Below are 16939 nucleotides of genomic sequence, written 5' to 3'. Positions count from 1 at the left end.
CCGGCGTTTAGGATTGACCAGCCTCCCTTCCGAGCGGCGTGGGCGGAGCTTCGCTTCTAGCAATTTGAGAATGGGCCGCGTGAGTGGAAGGCGACGAAGAGGAGGGGGCGTGGCTAGTTGCCTTGGGGATACGGAGCGAGGAGCGGCGGCGGCCTGGCGGGGAGGTGGGCGGAGCCGCGGTGCGCTCGCTCTTGGAACGGGGAGGGTCCGCGGAGGCCTCTTGCTCCGCCGCCGCCGCCACCGCCGCCTTTCCTTCCCGCCGCTGGCTGTGGAGAAATAGGCGCGCGTTGGCACAAAGAGGCCGCCCCGCCTCTGCCCGCCGCCAACACGGCGCTTCTCCTCTGGCCTTGACGGGCTGAATGGAAGGCGGCAGCCAGCGTGGAGCGGCCGAGGTGAGCTGAGGGGAGGGGCGCCTGGCGGGGAAGGAGAGGGAGAGGAGGGGGCCGGGGGAGGAAGTGGAGGGGCGGGGGGAGGGCAGGGCCTGATCCTGATCTTGAAGTAGGAGCGAAGAAAGGGCCCTGCGGGTGGATGGGCGACTGGGGAGAAGCCCAACGCACAGGGGGATGATAATTTCTCTTAAATTGCTTTTTTTTAAATATTGTGTCTTAACGCTGTAGCCCGCCCCAAGGTTTAATTAATTAATTGTGACAATGATGAAAGTCCTAGCAGTGCGGCTGGAGGTGGGAAGGAGCCTGCATTTGTACAATGCCTTTGTGCGTGTGTGATCTATTTAATCTCTCTCTCTCTCTCTCTCTCTATGATAACAAATGTGCATAACTGAGCCACACGTATGTATGTATGCATATACATATATACACAGGTGATAGTGACACAAGTGTGTACATACATATGATACATATGCATGGTCTTACATGATTTTAGTATCTAATACATGGCTTACATTATGGGTGGCTAGCCCTCAGATTGGGGGCCTGATCTGCTCTCACCACCACCACCACACTCAGCAGTTTTTTCTCTCCCTTCCCTCCCCACAAGATTTTGCTAATTTGGGTGGTGACAGCAAAAAGAAAACTGGAACTAAAGTAGATGCAGTACAGTACTAAAGTGGGTTGAGCCTGGTCAGCCTGCAAATCCTCAGACTTTTCCTCAGATGTCAGATTGATGGGTGTAGAAATGGACAGTTGTTTGGTATGGATTACCTGAGAAGGGGTGGCTGTGTGCGTGAGGGTGCACACACTTACAAGAGTGTGGGGTGGCCAAACCCACCACTGCCATGCAGCCCTCAGAGGGTTGGCCAAGGGTGAATGTGGCCCTCAGGCCAAGAAAGTTGAGCCGCATCTGATTTCCATGATAACACACATGCATGCAATTGATACACAGTATTATTGTTATTGCTTACATTAGGATAACAGCTTTCTGAAGGGTAGTGGTGTTGGACTGTTGCAGAAACAAAAGAGCCTTGTGGTACCTTTAAAGACTAACAAATACTGTTGCTGTAGTACAGTGCTACCCTCGCTAAGTTGTCGTTTGCGATGATAGTGGCAATCATAATTATGATGTCATTAATAACAGTGAGGAAAGCTCCTGTTTTAAGTGCTGCTCTTCAGGGCACTTTGCATGCATTTCTCTCAGTAGGCAGGTAGCATTTGACAGCTCAGAATCCTCCAGGACAGCAGCCCAGAAGGTCAGAAATGCTGGCATTGACGCAGCAGTTATTTAACAGGACCCAGATAAATGTTTTGAGGGAGGGCGAGTCCCCTTTGAAAGAATGCATTGAAATCTGAAATTTGGTCTTGGGGGCGGGGTATAACACAGAGAGTAAAATATCCCTTCTTACAAATAGACTCCCTTCTGTGAAATATGGCTTTCTAGTGCATACACATTCATACTCTTTCCCCTAGCACATTTACCTGGGTTCTGCTTCATAGTAGCAATGTTAATACAGTACAGTACTAGCATTTCTTGCCTCTGGGTTGCTGTAGTAGAGGATTGTGAGCTGCCCAGTTTCCTTCTTGTGAAGGATTGCCTATTTTGCTTTGCTAAGAAAAAATTATGTGAAGTGGTTTGAATGCTCTAAAGCACTATAATTAAAGTAGCAGCAGTTATCATTTGTAATGATGTAGCTATGGACATTGGTGCTGCTTATTTAGGCAATGATAATGGTCTTTGTCATTTTTGTGCCTGAGGTTTAAGAAACGGGAATCTTTGAATGTGTAGTATCTGCCATGGGAGGGGGTGAAGCAAAGTATTCCAGCACGATGTAGCTGTGGCTTACCCTTCGCTAGTTCAGCACACCTGCTTACTCCTCCTTGCTTGCATGTGGAAGAAGCAAACCATGAACCCAGGCTGCATGGTTTATTTTACTCCCAACAAATCGCCAAGGTTTGTGCTTGGCTTGCCAAGGTTTGTAGCCAAGGTTTGTGCTTGGCTTGCTTGGTATGTTTTGTTGGAGCAAAGTAAATCACAGTGATCACTGTTTTTTTATGTAATACTAAACCAGGGATCATGGTATAGTTCCTCTGCATGCTGGTAGGAAGAAGATAAACAACATTCCACATGGACCTGCTCTTTATTATGGTGGGTGAGCTGGGCCAAGCTTAAATCTGTGGTGATTACAATTTTCTTCTCAGTTTCTTCCTCCAGTATGAAACAAAACTAACTTCACTTTCAACACTCCTCTGTCCTAGTGATAGGTGCAGCTAAATGAGTGAGGCTGGTTGTTGCTCCTCAAGGAATAACTACTCCTGCCACTTTTCTGTTGCCAAATATAATAGTGTGTTGAGTATGGAGGGGAAAATAGCATGACTTTTACTAGCCCTTAACCCTCTTTGCTAATATTGATTTGTTTGTTTGTTCACTTGCTGAGCTGTATTTTTAAAGTTTTAATTACCGGTATGGTTTTAATTTTGCTGCATTCTTTTGGAAGTGTTTTAAAATAGAGGTTTTTGTTTGTAATCTTGTTGAATGGTGACTTAAAATTTGAAAGAATGAATTGGCAACATACTGTGTAACAAGGATGAGGAGTATGTGGTCCTCCAATCATTCGCCTTGCTGGCTAGAGCTGATGGATGTTGGCAGCCACCATAATCTGGAGGGCCACAGGTTCCCTATCCCTGCTATATAATCTTGAATACGTCTGTCTAGAAAATGAGATTTCCTTAGAGTTTAAAATAGTATGTTGGAGACCTGGGGATGTACTGGCGATGAGTAAGAGATTCCTGGGGACTAGGGCAAACTTGAAATAAAATGAGGAATGGCATATATGAGAAAGCCTAAGGACAGGAATCTTCCTGTGGAGATAAGATGATACTGGTAAGCTATGGGGAGGTTGTCTGCTAAAATAGGGTGGGGATGAGGGAGGACGACAGGCACTTCAGGTTGGAGTGAGTGTTCTGCTGTGTGATGAGCCAGGCAGTTTCTAGGGGAGACTAGCAGCTGATTTCCTCTCACTTTTAAGATTACTAATTCCCAAATCGTATGTGTTCTTTCATAATTATAGAAACCTTTTTGAGAGCCCAGAGTGCCCACCCACATAAAGAGACACAGAAGGCAGTCTGCATGATCCATTGAAGGGAGGCCTCTGGCTTTCCTTTTTCCACCTTCTATGGAGGTGGGTAATTTTGCCTCGTCTTTGTTTGGGATTTCATGAAGAGGTTGCCTGTTGCATCCCTCCACCAGTCAGTGCCCTGGGTTTGCTGCCTGACAAAAAGCAAGCTTGGAGGCACAATTCTTGCAGGAATATGCTGGGCTACAGGTAGCGTAATTCTTACTCTTGCACGCTTTAGAAGTTTGACAATGAAGTGTGTTTCTTCATTTTAAACTCAGTAAAAAAATGTACTTCTATCATCAAGAGTTTAGAAATTCATTCTTTAGATGAGCAAGGCTATTTCTAAGGGAGATAAGTGGCTGGCTGCCTAGATGGTAAGGGCAGAACTGTGTTCTGCTCCCACATTTTATGAGATGGAAGGCATGCTGCTCAGAGTTTTGAATCGTGCCTCACTCTGCACATGATGCTAAGCTTCATGCTAAACCATGGCTTCGCATCAATGCATGGGTTCCCAGGGTGCTCCGCCTCTAGTGCTACTGTGAGCTAAGCCACGTTTTGGCTTGGCAAGTCATCTGAACTGGGATGGTGGTTTGTCTTATTCCAAACAAAATAGTTGAGTGAGATTTGTTCTTAGTTTGTCTGGAGCCTGCCTTCTGCCCCTCACGTTGGGTGTCCTGTTCCTTGTGAGAGGAACCCTTTCATTCAAGTGTGATGTGTGAACAGAGTATGCAGAGAGACACTGCATCCTACCTCATAGATTCTTCAACTATTCACATCCTTGCTGCAAACACACTTTTCACCTGTAGTGATATATCATGAGAAAACATCATCTTTGTTAATTAGTCTGAGGGATGCTCTCTGCTGATGGTTATGAATAAAGTGGGACAGGGTTGGTAGTACAGTGGGGAGAGTCCAGGATATAGGCCCCAATGAGCAATATTTGTATAAATAAGGTTTCTAGTCTGTATCCTCTTGCTCTTGAGTCACAGGAACAACTTTTTAGTCATGCCTGCTAGTTTGTGTGACTAAATCCAACACACGGTTTGGTTTGGTTTGGTTTGGTTTGGTTTGGTTATTTGACCAAGAATTTTTGTACTGTGGGGCAGAAGCGTTAGGGCTTCCCCTGCCATTACTTGAATAAATAAGAACTTAACAATTGCTCAGACAGAAGCATTTTTGCCATAGGGACTGGATGGTCCATTGGCCTGGGCACAATTGATCAGTTCGGTATGCAAATGGATTCATAACGCATGAAGCTCACACTGTGTAGTTGGTTTTGTAGCCTGTGGAGCTACTACACCTTAAATGACTAGAGGGAATGGTAGGAAATCTGTCTTCCTGCCCCAACCAGAATTAGCATTGAACAAAGCTGTAGTGGTGAAGCTTGGTCTCCTTGGCTGCTGCCTGCACCTCGTGAGTCTAGCCTTTGCCCAAGTGAGTCAGTCACTTGGCTAGAACCTCTCCCTTACATTGAGGAGGCTATCTCCTGAACTCTCTATCCTGGTCTGTTTCAGCTCCTAGCAGTTGGTGCAGTGTAGGAGATTGTGTGCCCTACCCCTTTGTACGGTATCAGCTGCCGACATTGAGGATAAGTGAGGTAACTTATTTTTCACCAATGCATTGCTTCTTTCTAGTCAACTTTCCAGCATCATTCAGATACACAGAAGTGTGTGATGACCCATAGCAGACCAGTGCTTGGAGGCTAGATGTGGGCCAGTAAATTGAAGGTGAATCCTGAGAAGACAAAGATGTTGTGTGTTCTGAATTGCTGGGTCTAGGAGGTTGGAGATTACCTGTTCTGGATGGGGCTGCACTCCCCTGGAAGTAGCCGGTTCGTAGCTTGGAGGTGCTCCTAGATTCACTACTGCCCCTGGAGGTTTGGGTAGCCTTGGTGACCTGGAGTGCCTTTTTTCCAGCTATGGCCCCTTTTGGAGAGAGATTACCAGTGTAATCTACGCCCTGATACTGTTCAGACTGGACTATTGCAATGTGCTCTGTGTGTGGAATCCCTTGAAGAATATTTGAATACTTCCACTGGTCAGAAATGTAGGTCCAAAAGAGGGCTCTCTTTGTGGCAGGCCCTAAATTATGGAGTTTTCTCCCTGCAGAAATGTGTCTGGAATATTTATTGTACAGCTGAAGATGCACCTCTTAACCCTGAGTTTTAATTCTGCTTTGTGGGACCCATCTCTTTTGTTGAATTTATAGCATTCTGCCCTGTTTTTTAAAAATGGTTTTACTAGTTTTATAATTAGAGCAATTTTATCCATTTTTATAATTGTATATTATATTGTTTTAACACTCTCTCAGACCTTATGGTGAAGACTAGGTAAGAAATTAAACCCATCAATGAATTAATTAATTCCCCCACCTTTTCTTAAAAGTATGTCATATGATTGTGACCCAAACTTGAGAATTGGCTTCCATAGGAGATTTAATGAAATTATACTCTTCTAAACCTTTTAGCTGAGTTTCATGTTAATGTGTTCCTGATAATGTGGAATGATTTGCATAAGGAAATTTTCTAATGCCCTAGACTAGAGATATAATTCTCTTGCTTATTTTACTTCATTTAGAAAACAAAGTTGAAGAAATGGCCAAGCTTTCCTTGCATTGTGTTTGCTGTACTTGTACTTCCCACTTCCAAGCCAAGCACTGCAGATACATTTCTCCATTTAAGAAACCCCTCTGCACTTATGACCTACACATCAGCAAACACTATGTTTGGATTGTGGATAAAACTGATGTCAATCATACATGAAAGATGATTTGCAATGTTTGCTTCCCCATTTCTAGGAAGTAGGATTTGAAGAGAGTAACCCCAAATATAATCTAAGATTTAGACTGTACCATTCTTGGTCATAAAGCAAATGAATACTTGGTGTTCTGTCAGTAGGGCTAATTTTTGTTTTAAATGGAGGGTCTGGGGAAGCTTGTACATGGGGACCATTGAGTCTCCAAAACAGAAACTTCTCAGGTTCCAGTTGCAAACTTACACTTAGAAAACCAAAAATAAGGTTCTTATAATTGCATATTACTGTTTGGTTTTTAAACAGTAATTTTTACACTTCAGAAAATTGCCAAGCACTTTCTGATTCAGGCAAGTTTAATAACAGAATGCAAAGAAATTTCTGGCATAGTATGATAGGAAGGTTTAACCAGACCCAAAATCCAGTTTGCACATGGGCATTCTTGTTTTCTTTGCAGAAACAGTCAAGCCACATTTTCTCTCTCTTTGAAATGCAAACAGTATCTCTGTGTTAACTTTTTGTGAGTTGGTTCTCTTGGAGCTATGGGTTTTATGAATTTACGATGGGTGAGGGAAAAATCCAGCTATTACTGAGTTAAGACTGGAAACTGAAAGGTTGAAGTCATCCCTGTACAGTATTCAACTTTGGCTTCTTGGCAAGAATTCAGAGTGGGCAGGGTTTTTCCACAATGAGGTGATTATGGTTGAGTGTAAGGAAACACTTGAGGCTGTGAATCATTGATTCCTTCCCTCCTTACTCTAGAGGCTCCTGCGCTCAAACCATTTCCAGCCAAGTTGTTAGCTGACCACCTCTGCCGAGTTGTTTCGACCAGGAAAATTTGGTGGGATGATCATATAGCTGTCGTGCGTTACATTGGATAACATGTTAAAATTACGAGCGTGGATGTCTTTTTATTGGAGACCTTCCCATAGAAATAGTGCCTGTGGAGCAAGCCTGTTCAGCTTTTTATTTCAGGCAGTGCACAAGGGGAAATGGGAAATGTGCATTCTATAGTTAGAATGGTTCAGTAAATTAAGGAACCAAATTTGCATGCTTCATATTCTGTTGCAAGTGGTATACGCCTGTGTTTGCAGAAGCTATAATTCTGCACTTTTTAATATTATGAATCGGAATATAGGGGGAGGTTAGCTATTCAATGAGGAGACCAGCTTTTTTCACAAAGGGTGGCAGTTCTTTCCTAGAATTTCTGGGAAATTGAGTACTATATTGTATAGAAAAATTAAGTGTTCTTATAAGTCTTTATTTTGTTACACTGGCTCATAGTAGGCATTCTCTCTCTCTCTCTCTCTCTGTGTGTGTGTGTGTGTGTGTGTGTGTGTACACGTACGTACGCGCTAAGAAAAGGAGAGTATCAGGTGTCAAAAGGTATTTATTTCTAGTGTTGTGCCTGGAGCCCACAAAAATAGAACTCTTGCTGGAAGAATTTGTGTCTGATGCAATCAGTTGGCAAACATGTTGCTAAAAATACATGTACTGTAGTAGTTAACAGAGAGCAGCTGAAAGAGGCTTGTAGTTGGGAGTCCTCGTGCTGCTTCCTTGATTCACAGAACTAGCCTTGGCCAAGTCTAGTTTTCATCAGTATTAGCACTTCCCAATGTGTGTGTTCCTCTGATAAGCAGAGGTGACCAAAAGCATGCTGGCTATTTGAAGGGAGTTCTTGAACTGTCTGACAGACAGATCAGGCAAGGCCTGCTGATAGTAGGGCTAAAAACCCTTGCTATGTCCAAATTAAAGCTTGGAAGTCATGGGCGGGGCAGGGGGGCAACTGCCCCCCTCTAGAAGCAAATAAAAATAAAAATTAAATGGTTATCGGCAGCCTAAAAGGGGAAAAAAAGCTCTCCTAAAAACTACTGGTCTTTATCCCCCTCCCAAAATCTCAATAACAATAGAGCTCTTGGCGACACTGTGTGTGTGTGTGTGTGTTGCACTGGCTGATCGTTGCAAGGGAGCTTTGGAAACTTAGTTCCCTTGCATGGTGAGTAGTTCCTTTGCGAGGGCTGAGGATCCTGGGAAACTGAGTTTTCCAGCCATTTGGGGCTTTCTGTTTGGGGGGTAAAGTTTTTCTGGTTTTTGAAGCTGTTTTTGTTTGCTGTTTACATAATGTGGTCAGTAATCTAAAAACGAACCGAACCCCTAAAAAATGGGGCATTTCTCATCCCCCAAAAAGGTCAACAACTTTGAGCTGAACCCCAAAAAACGGGGGTAGATCACTGCTGAACAGTCTCTTGGGAGTTGGCCACCCCTGGTATAAGACATGTAACTAGAATAAAAATTTAAAAAAAATTCAAGCAAATAATTGTAATAACTACTGCAATAAAGCACTGCTATAATTATATATAATTTTCCTAAAATTTTGGTTTAATTTGCCTTTCTGTGCTGAAATGTCACAACATGAACAACCATGGCTTGCCCCCCCCCCCCCTAGTTTTGATCCTGGGTATGCCCCTGTTGGAAGTTGTTGTGTTTTTTTCCTAAGTTGTACTGTGCAATGCTTTCCAGACCTGTGAATGATACCCTTGGTTCCCAATGCATTTCTTGGCCACTAACACACTGGTTTGTGCATACAGTAAGTTACTGCAACTATGTAGGGCTGTGAATCTTATTGGATGTTGGTTTGGAAATTATTTGTTTCAGCAAAATTAAGGCAGCTATATTTCTACATTTTATAAATTTATAAATATATATAACAGCACAATTTTATGTGCTAAGTTATACATAATGGATTGTATCCAGTACTACATGAACAAAATGCATTGGATGGATGGTGTTTAACTACCTTTTTTTATTTATTAAATTTTTATTGTTTTTCCAAAAAAATAACAAATTACAACAAATAATCATATCTAATAGACAATGCAATACTATAGCTCTACCGAGCACTGACTCCCCTCCTCCACGTCAACAGGTTTTCTAGTCCAATTTTGTCGCGCAGTTCATATTACATCCTTATTGGTCTTTGTCAAAGGTTTATTCCAGTCCTACAAGTGTTTTTAAACTTCCTCTGTTCGATCTTAGATACTCCACAAATTTACTCCAGTGTTTAACTACCTTGTCTCATCAGTGCAAGGATTTCTGCTTGCGCAACAGAATGTTATGCCCCCCCTCCCACTATGTGTCACCTAAGTCTGTTCTAGGGTTTCCCCTAACACTCCTGAGCAGATTTGGCAAGGGCACAGGGCACACGAGGGGGAGGAGGCTGGAAAGTCATGTTAAGCAAACAGAAATCCTTGTGATGATCAGACAGGGTAGTTGAACGTCATGCTATACATTTTGTTCTCTTACAGAGGTACAGTGGTACCCCGCAAGACGAATGCCTCGCTAGACGAAAAACTCGCAAAACGAAAGGGTTTTGCGAGTTTTTAGTTGACTCGCAAGACGAATTCGTCTATGCCTGTTTTTCGCAAGACGAATTCGTCTGGCGAGGTACCACTGTAAGCTGGCTTACCTTTTCGCTCTGGTCGGGAGGGGTGATGTCCGCGTCCGCCAATTTGGATCGACTGTGCATGCGCAGTCGATCCAAAATGGCAGACGCGGACAACATCCCTCCCGACCGCAGCGAAAAGGTAAGCTCCGCTGCCGGTCGGGAGGGGGCCGTGGGATCGTGCCCGATGTCGGGCATGATCCCACGGCCCTCTCCCTCCTTCCCGGAACCCCGCCGCTGCGTTTTAAGACTGCAACGATCGTTGAAGTCTTAAAACTCGGCGGCGCGGAGCTCCGGTGCCGGTCGGGAGGGGGCCGTGGGATCGTGCCCAATGTCGGGCATGATCCCACGGCCCCCTCCCTCCCTCCCGGAGCCGCGGAGCTGCGTTTTCAGTGATCGCTGCAGTCTTAAAACGCAGCACCGCGGAGCTCCGCTGCCGGTCGGGAGGGGGCCGTGGGATCATGCCCGATGTCGGGCACCATCCCACGGCCCCCTCCCTCCCTCCCGGAGCCGCGGAGCTGCGTTTTAAGACTGCAGCGATCACTGCAGTCTTAAAACACAGCACCGCGGAGCTCTGGTGCCGGTCGGGAGGGGGCCGTGGGATCATGCCCGATGTCGGGCATCATCCCACGGCCCCCTCCCTCCCTCCCGGAGCCGCGGAGCTGCGTTTTAAGACTGCAGCGATCGCTGCAGTCTTAAAACACAGCACCGCGGAGCTCCGCTGCCGGTCGGGAGGGGGCCGTGGGATGATGCCCGATGTCGGGCATCATCCCACGGCCCCCTCCCTCCCTCCCGGAGCCGCGGAGCTGCGTTTTAAGACTGCAGCGATCGCTGCAGTCTTAAAACACAGCACCGCGGAGCTCCGGTGCCGGTCGGGAGGGGGCCGTGGGATGATGCCCGATGTCGGGCATCATCCCACGGCCCCCTCCCTCCCTCCCGGAGCCGCGGAGCTGCGTTTTAAGACTGCAGCGATCGCTGCAGTCTTAAAACACAGCACCGCGGAGCTCCGGTGCCGGTCGGGAGGGGGCCGTGGGATCATGCCCGATGTCGGGCATCATCCCACGGCCCCCTCCCTCCCTCCCGGAGCCGCGGCGCCGTGTTTTAAGACTGAAGCGAGCGAACAGCAGCGCTGCTGTTCGCTCACTGCAGTCTTAAAACGCGGCTTGGCTTGGCTCCGGTGCCGGTCGGGAGGGGCCCCCGGACTTTTTTTCCCATAGGAACGCATTAATTAAATTTTAATGCGTTCCTATGGGAAAAGGTGCCTCGCAAGACGAAATTTTCGCAAGACGAAAAGTCTTGCGGAACGAATTAATTTCGTCTTGCGGGGTACCACTGTACAGTAAGTTTAGAGCTGATAAGGAAAGGTGTTGCATACACTTCAGTTCCCCCCCCCAACTCCCCATGTCTTTTCACAATGGACTGACTCATAGCTTCCACATTGGCAAAAATGTTCTGTCTCTGTTAGGGGTAAGGGGATATGTGGCATATTTGAGACAAAGCTTAAACAAACAAGAAGCTAGAAATTGGTTGGCAGTGTTGATGTACTTGTACTTAAGTGAAAAATACAGGAAAAATACAGGCTTTGCCTCTGCAAAGTCACTTCAATCAAATTAGCTTTTCTAATGTGTATATATCTAAAGTGCATTAAGGTGGGGCGGCAGCTGAGGGTTACATAGACTGTTTACTGTGAGCTGTAAGATAGCTGGTGCACAGATAACTTGTTTAGCCCATGTATTGAGTGCCCAACACCAGTTTTGCTTTCTGTAACGGCTACTTAACTTTGCATTTGCAGCTTATCTTTGTCTTTGCAGCATGTGTAGAACTTCTTTTTCAGGAAAGAATAGCCTGGCAAACTGAGGAGAGTGATAAGCTCCTCACTTGTTAGTTGAGAGTCTCCATCCCAAGTGCTGTGCTAATTCACTGGCTTTACACCATGAGCTGGCTCCTCGTGATTTTAAGAGAAACGTGGACATTGTGCTTTAAAACCAAATTATGCATGCTGTTGTACAGCCTGTATCAGTTTAGGAAAAAATAAGGCAGAGGAACAACTTTAATATTTTGTATCAGTGTACCTTCATCCTGGGTGCACAGTCATTTCATGGGTTGTTGTGAATTATGAAGTTTCAAGATGATTGACTTGATGCTTCAGCCTCTAGGAATCTGTGAAGCTGAGTTCCTCCCCTTCTTCTGCCTTACGCACTGATGTGCTGGATGATCTAAATATACTGACTTTCAGGCTGTGTGATTATATATATCAGTCATACACGAGAATGGTATATTTCATGTATGATGAATCAATATGACTAATCATTGACCATCACTTACTTTCTATATTTAATCAGTAGAGCTATATGGACCAATGGTCTGACTTGGAATAAGACAGTTTCCTGTGGAAAGCTTGGGTTTTAGTAATCACGGGGCTAAATGTGAGCTTTCACATAGATTAGTACTTCCTACACCTTACTCAGCAGGTAGGCTTTTGGTTTGATAATCATCCAGGTAAATTGTACCTTGTTCCATTAAATTGTAGTTTTCATATTATGACTAAGCTTTTATAAGTGGTGGTTTCACAAAAGCAGGTTACAGTCATACCTCTAGTTACGATAGCTGCGGGTTGCGTTCGTCACAGGATACGAATGCGCCGAACCCAGAAGTACCAGAACGGGTTACTTCAGTGGTTTGCGCATGCGCAGAAGCGCCAAATCACTCCGCACACATGCGCAAACGCAGCGCTTCATGTTGCGTTCTGCTCCTGTTGCAAACAGGGCTCTGGAATGGATCCCGTTCGCAACCAGAGGTACCAATGTATTTTGATAGTTACAGCTATGCCACTCAAAATATAGTGGTGTGAATTGGTCTAAAGGAAGGAAGGAGCAACCTATGTGGAAATTTCAGCTCTCAGTATCACTCTTCCCTGCTGTCTTTTAAAGATTTACAAACGTCTTGCATTTTTTAATTAAGCCAGTTGATGCATTCCAGTCATTCACTGTGCAGGGCCGTGCGTCATGAAGTCATGAAGTTACATCTCTTCCTCCTTTTGCCACCCTGTGCTCAGAAGAGATTTATGGTTGCCCAAATATGGCAGCCAACTTAGTGCCAGTGCAAGCATCTGGCTTACTTTTGGGAGGCAAGTTCTGAGCCCTCCACCATCCCCATCACTCTCCTCCTTCCACTGGCCTGGTCTTATTTATTTAAGGTGTTTCTATGCTGGTTTTCAGACAGACATCACAAAACAGTTTATATAAACATTATTACAATAATAATAACTGATTTTTTTTTAAACAACAACAGCCAAATGCACAAGGCTACTGTTTGCTTAGAAGAAGCTGTGACAGTAACTTGTTTTCTACTCTGCTGCAGAGTGAGCGGTTCTGCAAAGATTCCCTGGGTGACACTTGGAGGAGGGAGGGGCCACCACTGGGAGCTGGACCTGGGCAGCTTACCAGACTCCACTCTCTTCAGAGCAAGATAATTCTTCATAGACCTTTATGTGCCATTTTCCCCATTGGTTGACAAATTGCCATTTGTTGCAGGGCATAATGGAAACTGACTGGGGAACTTGAATTGTGTGTGGGGTTTTACCCTGCTTTTTGATAGTTAGGTAACATTTTAATTTTTGGTAAGCTGTCTGGAATATAATACACTTAATTTTAAATAAAGCATAGTAGAATACCGTAGGTAACGTGTTATATGGAGGGCTAGGTGGAAATCCATAGGTGTCTGGCTCCTTGTTTGTTTGTTTTATAACCACTTAGTAAACTGATCTCTCTCTTTTTTTTTTTTACTTGAGGCTGGCTCCTGGAGAAACAGAAATATTTTTCTAGCTCTAGACTGGCTGCACACTCTACCTGCATTTCTCAGTGACCCAACTCCCTTGCAGCTGGCTTTGGACTCACACAAAGGAGTGGGAAGGACTTTACTACTGGTTGCCTCAAGAAACCTCACATTGATCATTTGTTTTAGGATGGTGGGGATCTGGATGCAGTTTGAGCCTTCCCCAGGAACTGTGTGTACATGCATCTCCCTCCCCTGCTTCAGTTTACTTTGAGAACTCTGACAGCATGTCAGAATGCTTCAGGGTGGGGATAATTGGAGGGAATTGCAGTTGATTAGCATTTTTGTAGCCCTGGGTATCTGAACGGGACCGAATTGCAGTACTGGGTGCCTTAGCAGATTTGAGGATAAGAAGCAAGTTTTCCCTCTTTGTGGTATCAGCTGTTGGGTTTAAGGCAGGGTTGGGGAACCTAGCTGGGACTGATTTGAGTTGGGAATCCACCAGCATCTGGAGGGTACAGGTTCCCTTTCTGGTGCAGGGCACGAAGGTATGCCGAAGGGGAAATTAGGATTGTTTGCCTGCTTGCAAAGGAGCTTGTTTGCTAGCCACATTAGTTTACAATTTCAATCCAAGTTGATGGACTTGTATTTTTTCTTACCCTCCAGGCCTCCTTTTGGATGACCAATGTGTATCTTCAGTGATGATGTCAGACACTAACCCAGCCATTCCCTGCCCATTCCACTTGTTACAGACTCATATGATGCAAAAGCTGCAATTCAGGATCCAAAAAACATTGCTTTTAAAACTGTCTAGATGATTGTCGTTGCTTTGGTTGTGTTCTATGCGAGCAGGAGCCTTCTCCAAGGTTTACGGCTGACCCTTGAACAGCACATTCCCTGTTTGCTGCAAACCTTGGGGGCTAGCAGCATGGGCAACTCCTGTGTTTGTCGGGAAGACAGTGGGGTAGAAGACAATGCAGAATCCAGAAGTCGCCAGACAGAGAACAGCAGAGTGCCTGTATCGGACTCCAGGAGCCACCCAAGGGACCCAGTGAGGCCCCCCCGGCGGGGACGGGGGCCACATGAACCAAGAAGGAAAAAACATAACGTGGATGGATTAGTACTTGACACGCTAGCAGTAATTCGGACGTTGGTAGACAAGTAAGTACTTCCTGAAGAGAAATATTGCCATGGATGTACCTTCCTTCTCTTATAAATTACTGTGCTGCAATCTGTGGAGACTGCTCTAATGTCCCCCTCCAGTGGCATAAAAGTGGTCAACTTTGTGTTGGAATTGGAAATGTCTACAGATGTTTCAGGAACAACCCATGAATAAGATAGTAGATTCCTCTTGGCTTCTCCTCGCAACACTTGTGCTTTTTGAATACCCCTCCAGCAGTTCATTTTGACTTCCAAGTTTGTTTCAGTGAAATTCAACTCGGTCCTGTAACCTTACACTGCCTGATTCCGTTGAGTGGCAGCCACTGCAATGCCTACACCAGTCATGGGAGTAGAGCCAAATGGCAAACTGTCTTTATGTCATGTTGAGACTTCTACAGACTTCTACAGTTTCTACAGTTTCAGCAGACACAAAAGCAATATACAAGAAGCTGCATAAGGTCTTTGGAGGCCAGAGGTAGTTCTGCCACCTTTGATGGCAAAAGAAAGATTTCCTTTGGGACGGAAGGTGACACCCTGATAGTGCTAGTAAATGCTGTTGGGATTTGTTAACCAATTGGCAGTGCATTATAAGATTGGGCAGCACATGCTAAGGAGGCAGTTATTTAGGGAGGCTTTTCTCTGACCCCTTTCCTAACTCAGCAGTTGGAGATGCCTTCATGGAGAGGTGGGGGGCACAACTTGTTCTTGTCCCCTGACTTTGAGTTGACTTGCTTCTGCAGAAGCATGCATTTGGAAGGTCTGCCCCTTCCAAATCTCCAGATTGAAAGGAGTTTAAAGGAGGAATAGACATGAAGAGCAGTATAGAAATTTAATTATTATTATTATTATTATTATTATTAATGATAGATAATAAGGCTCCCAGTGGCTACCTGTCATGATGATACTTTCAGAATCAAATAAAGCCCAATTTTGCCCATTGCTTGGAACAACAGCCAGAAATGGCTGATTCCCTTATCCTGCTTGTGGACTTTCCATAAGCATCTGGCTGAGCACTTCAGGAAACAGGAATCTGGGCTTGGTCTGGTCCAGCAGGGCTGCTCCGGTGTTATATGTGCTGTGCCAGTTCTTACAAATGTTTACATAATGGTTAATGATAAGTGGAAAGATTCTGAGTAGGGTGAAGCAATAAAGCCACTTTCAAATAAGTGGTGCCTGGGTGCATTCTCTGGTGGCACAGCTTGTGATGTTTGAATTGGATCTGAATATCCCTGTTGAACCATGAGCACATTGGGAGTGGTTGGGGACAGGGGACTAGAGACAGGCAAAGGAAGGAATATCCCAGGCAAGCAAAGTTTACTGAGGAGGGAGAGAGACATGATCACATTCACACCCTTCCAATGGCAGAGGAGCCACTGCTACATATCATAGCAACAGCACCAACAAAATCGTCCTTAATGCTTCCTTTCCTGATTAAAATCGTCATTATTCATTGTCAGTTTGAGTTATCTTTGTAGTATCTTAAACATCAACAAGGGTGTTGACAGTTTCCTTCCTGCTTTATTATCTGAGCTGCTGTCAAAAATGCTCTTTCATAACTCCTTAAATAATCACTTCATTCTTTGCTATCTGCCATCTCCAAATGTCTGGTGCGCTTTCTGGCACAGACTAGAGCTTCTGTTTGTCCTAGGCCACAGTCTGAAGGCACATGATGCCCCCACCTTGTTGAAGCAAAGAGGGTCTGGGTCTGATTAGGGTTTGACTTCAAGACTGCCTGGAAATCCTTTGTGAAAAGCCTTGCATTTTGTTGTGGAGGGAAAAACTGGGTATAAACGTAATGCATAAACAGAAGCTTCTGGGCACAATGGAATGCATTTCCACCTCTCTTCTCAAGCATTATAGTTTACTTGGATTGAACCTCAGCAGTACAATGCTTCTCCTATGCCACTTCTTTGAGGTTAATGACGTCTGTGCCCACCTGCCTTGTGCTAAGAACAAAATGAATGACTCTCCCACTTGAACAGAATACAGAACAGAATTGGGTTCCATTGCTTTCAGGACTATCTTGTTGAAGCATGGCTATAAACATTGTATTGTTTTAACTTGGAGGGGGGGGGTTGCTGACCTGAATAAACTAACAGACCGTTTGCTACAAAAAGAGTAGGTTATTTTGGGGGATTTTCTAGCAATAGTAAAAGTGCATCCTGCTTGGATCCTATTTTTCCTTTAACGAGCTCAAAGTAGCATCCAGGGGTTATCAACTGGCCCAAGGCTACCCAGTGTGCTCAATGGCTTGGCAGGGTTTTGAACCCAGGTCTCTCTAGTCTAAGTCCCAAACTTTGTTTC

At 45.0% G+C, this 16939-nt stretch overlaps 1 protein-coding gene across 2 annotated transcripts in view; it reads left to right on the top strand.

Annotated features, from left to right (window-relative positions):
* The first annotated feature begins 254 nt into the window (after positions 1-254).
* Positions 255-16939, top strand: part of RSPRY1 (ring finger and SPRY domain containing 1) — a 37525-nt gene continuing 20840 nt past the window's right edge. The window contains exons 1-2 of one of the 2 annotated variants that reach the window (XM_033157450.1): positions 255-392; positions 14141-14635. In XM_033157450.1, the coding sequence (XP_033013341.1) occupies positions 14289-14635 (347 nt within the window). In that variant the 5' untranslated portion in view covers positions 255-392; positions 14141-14288. Of the gene's footprint in view, positions 393-5086; positions 5106-14140; positions 14636-16939 lie in introns of those variants that run through there. The other variant, XM_033157451.1, reaches the window with a different exon arrangement.

Source organism: Lacerta agilis, chromosome 8 (assembly GCF_009819535.1).
Source record: "Lacerta agilis isolate rLacAgi1 chromosome 8, rLacAgi1.pri, whole genome shotgun sequence".
NCBI classification, from domain to species: Eukaryota; Metazoa; Chordata; class Lepidosauria; order Squamata; family Lacertidae; genus Lacerta; species Lacerta agilis.
This window is presented reverse-complemented; position numbering and strand designations above follow the sequence as displayed.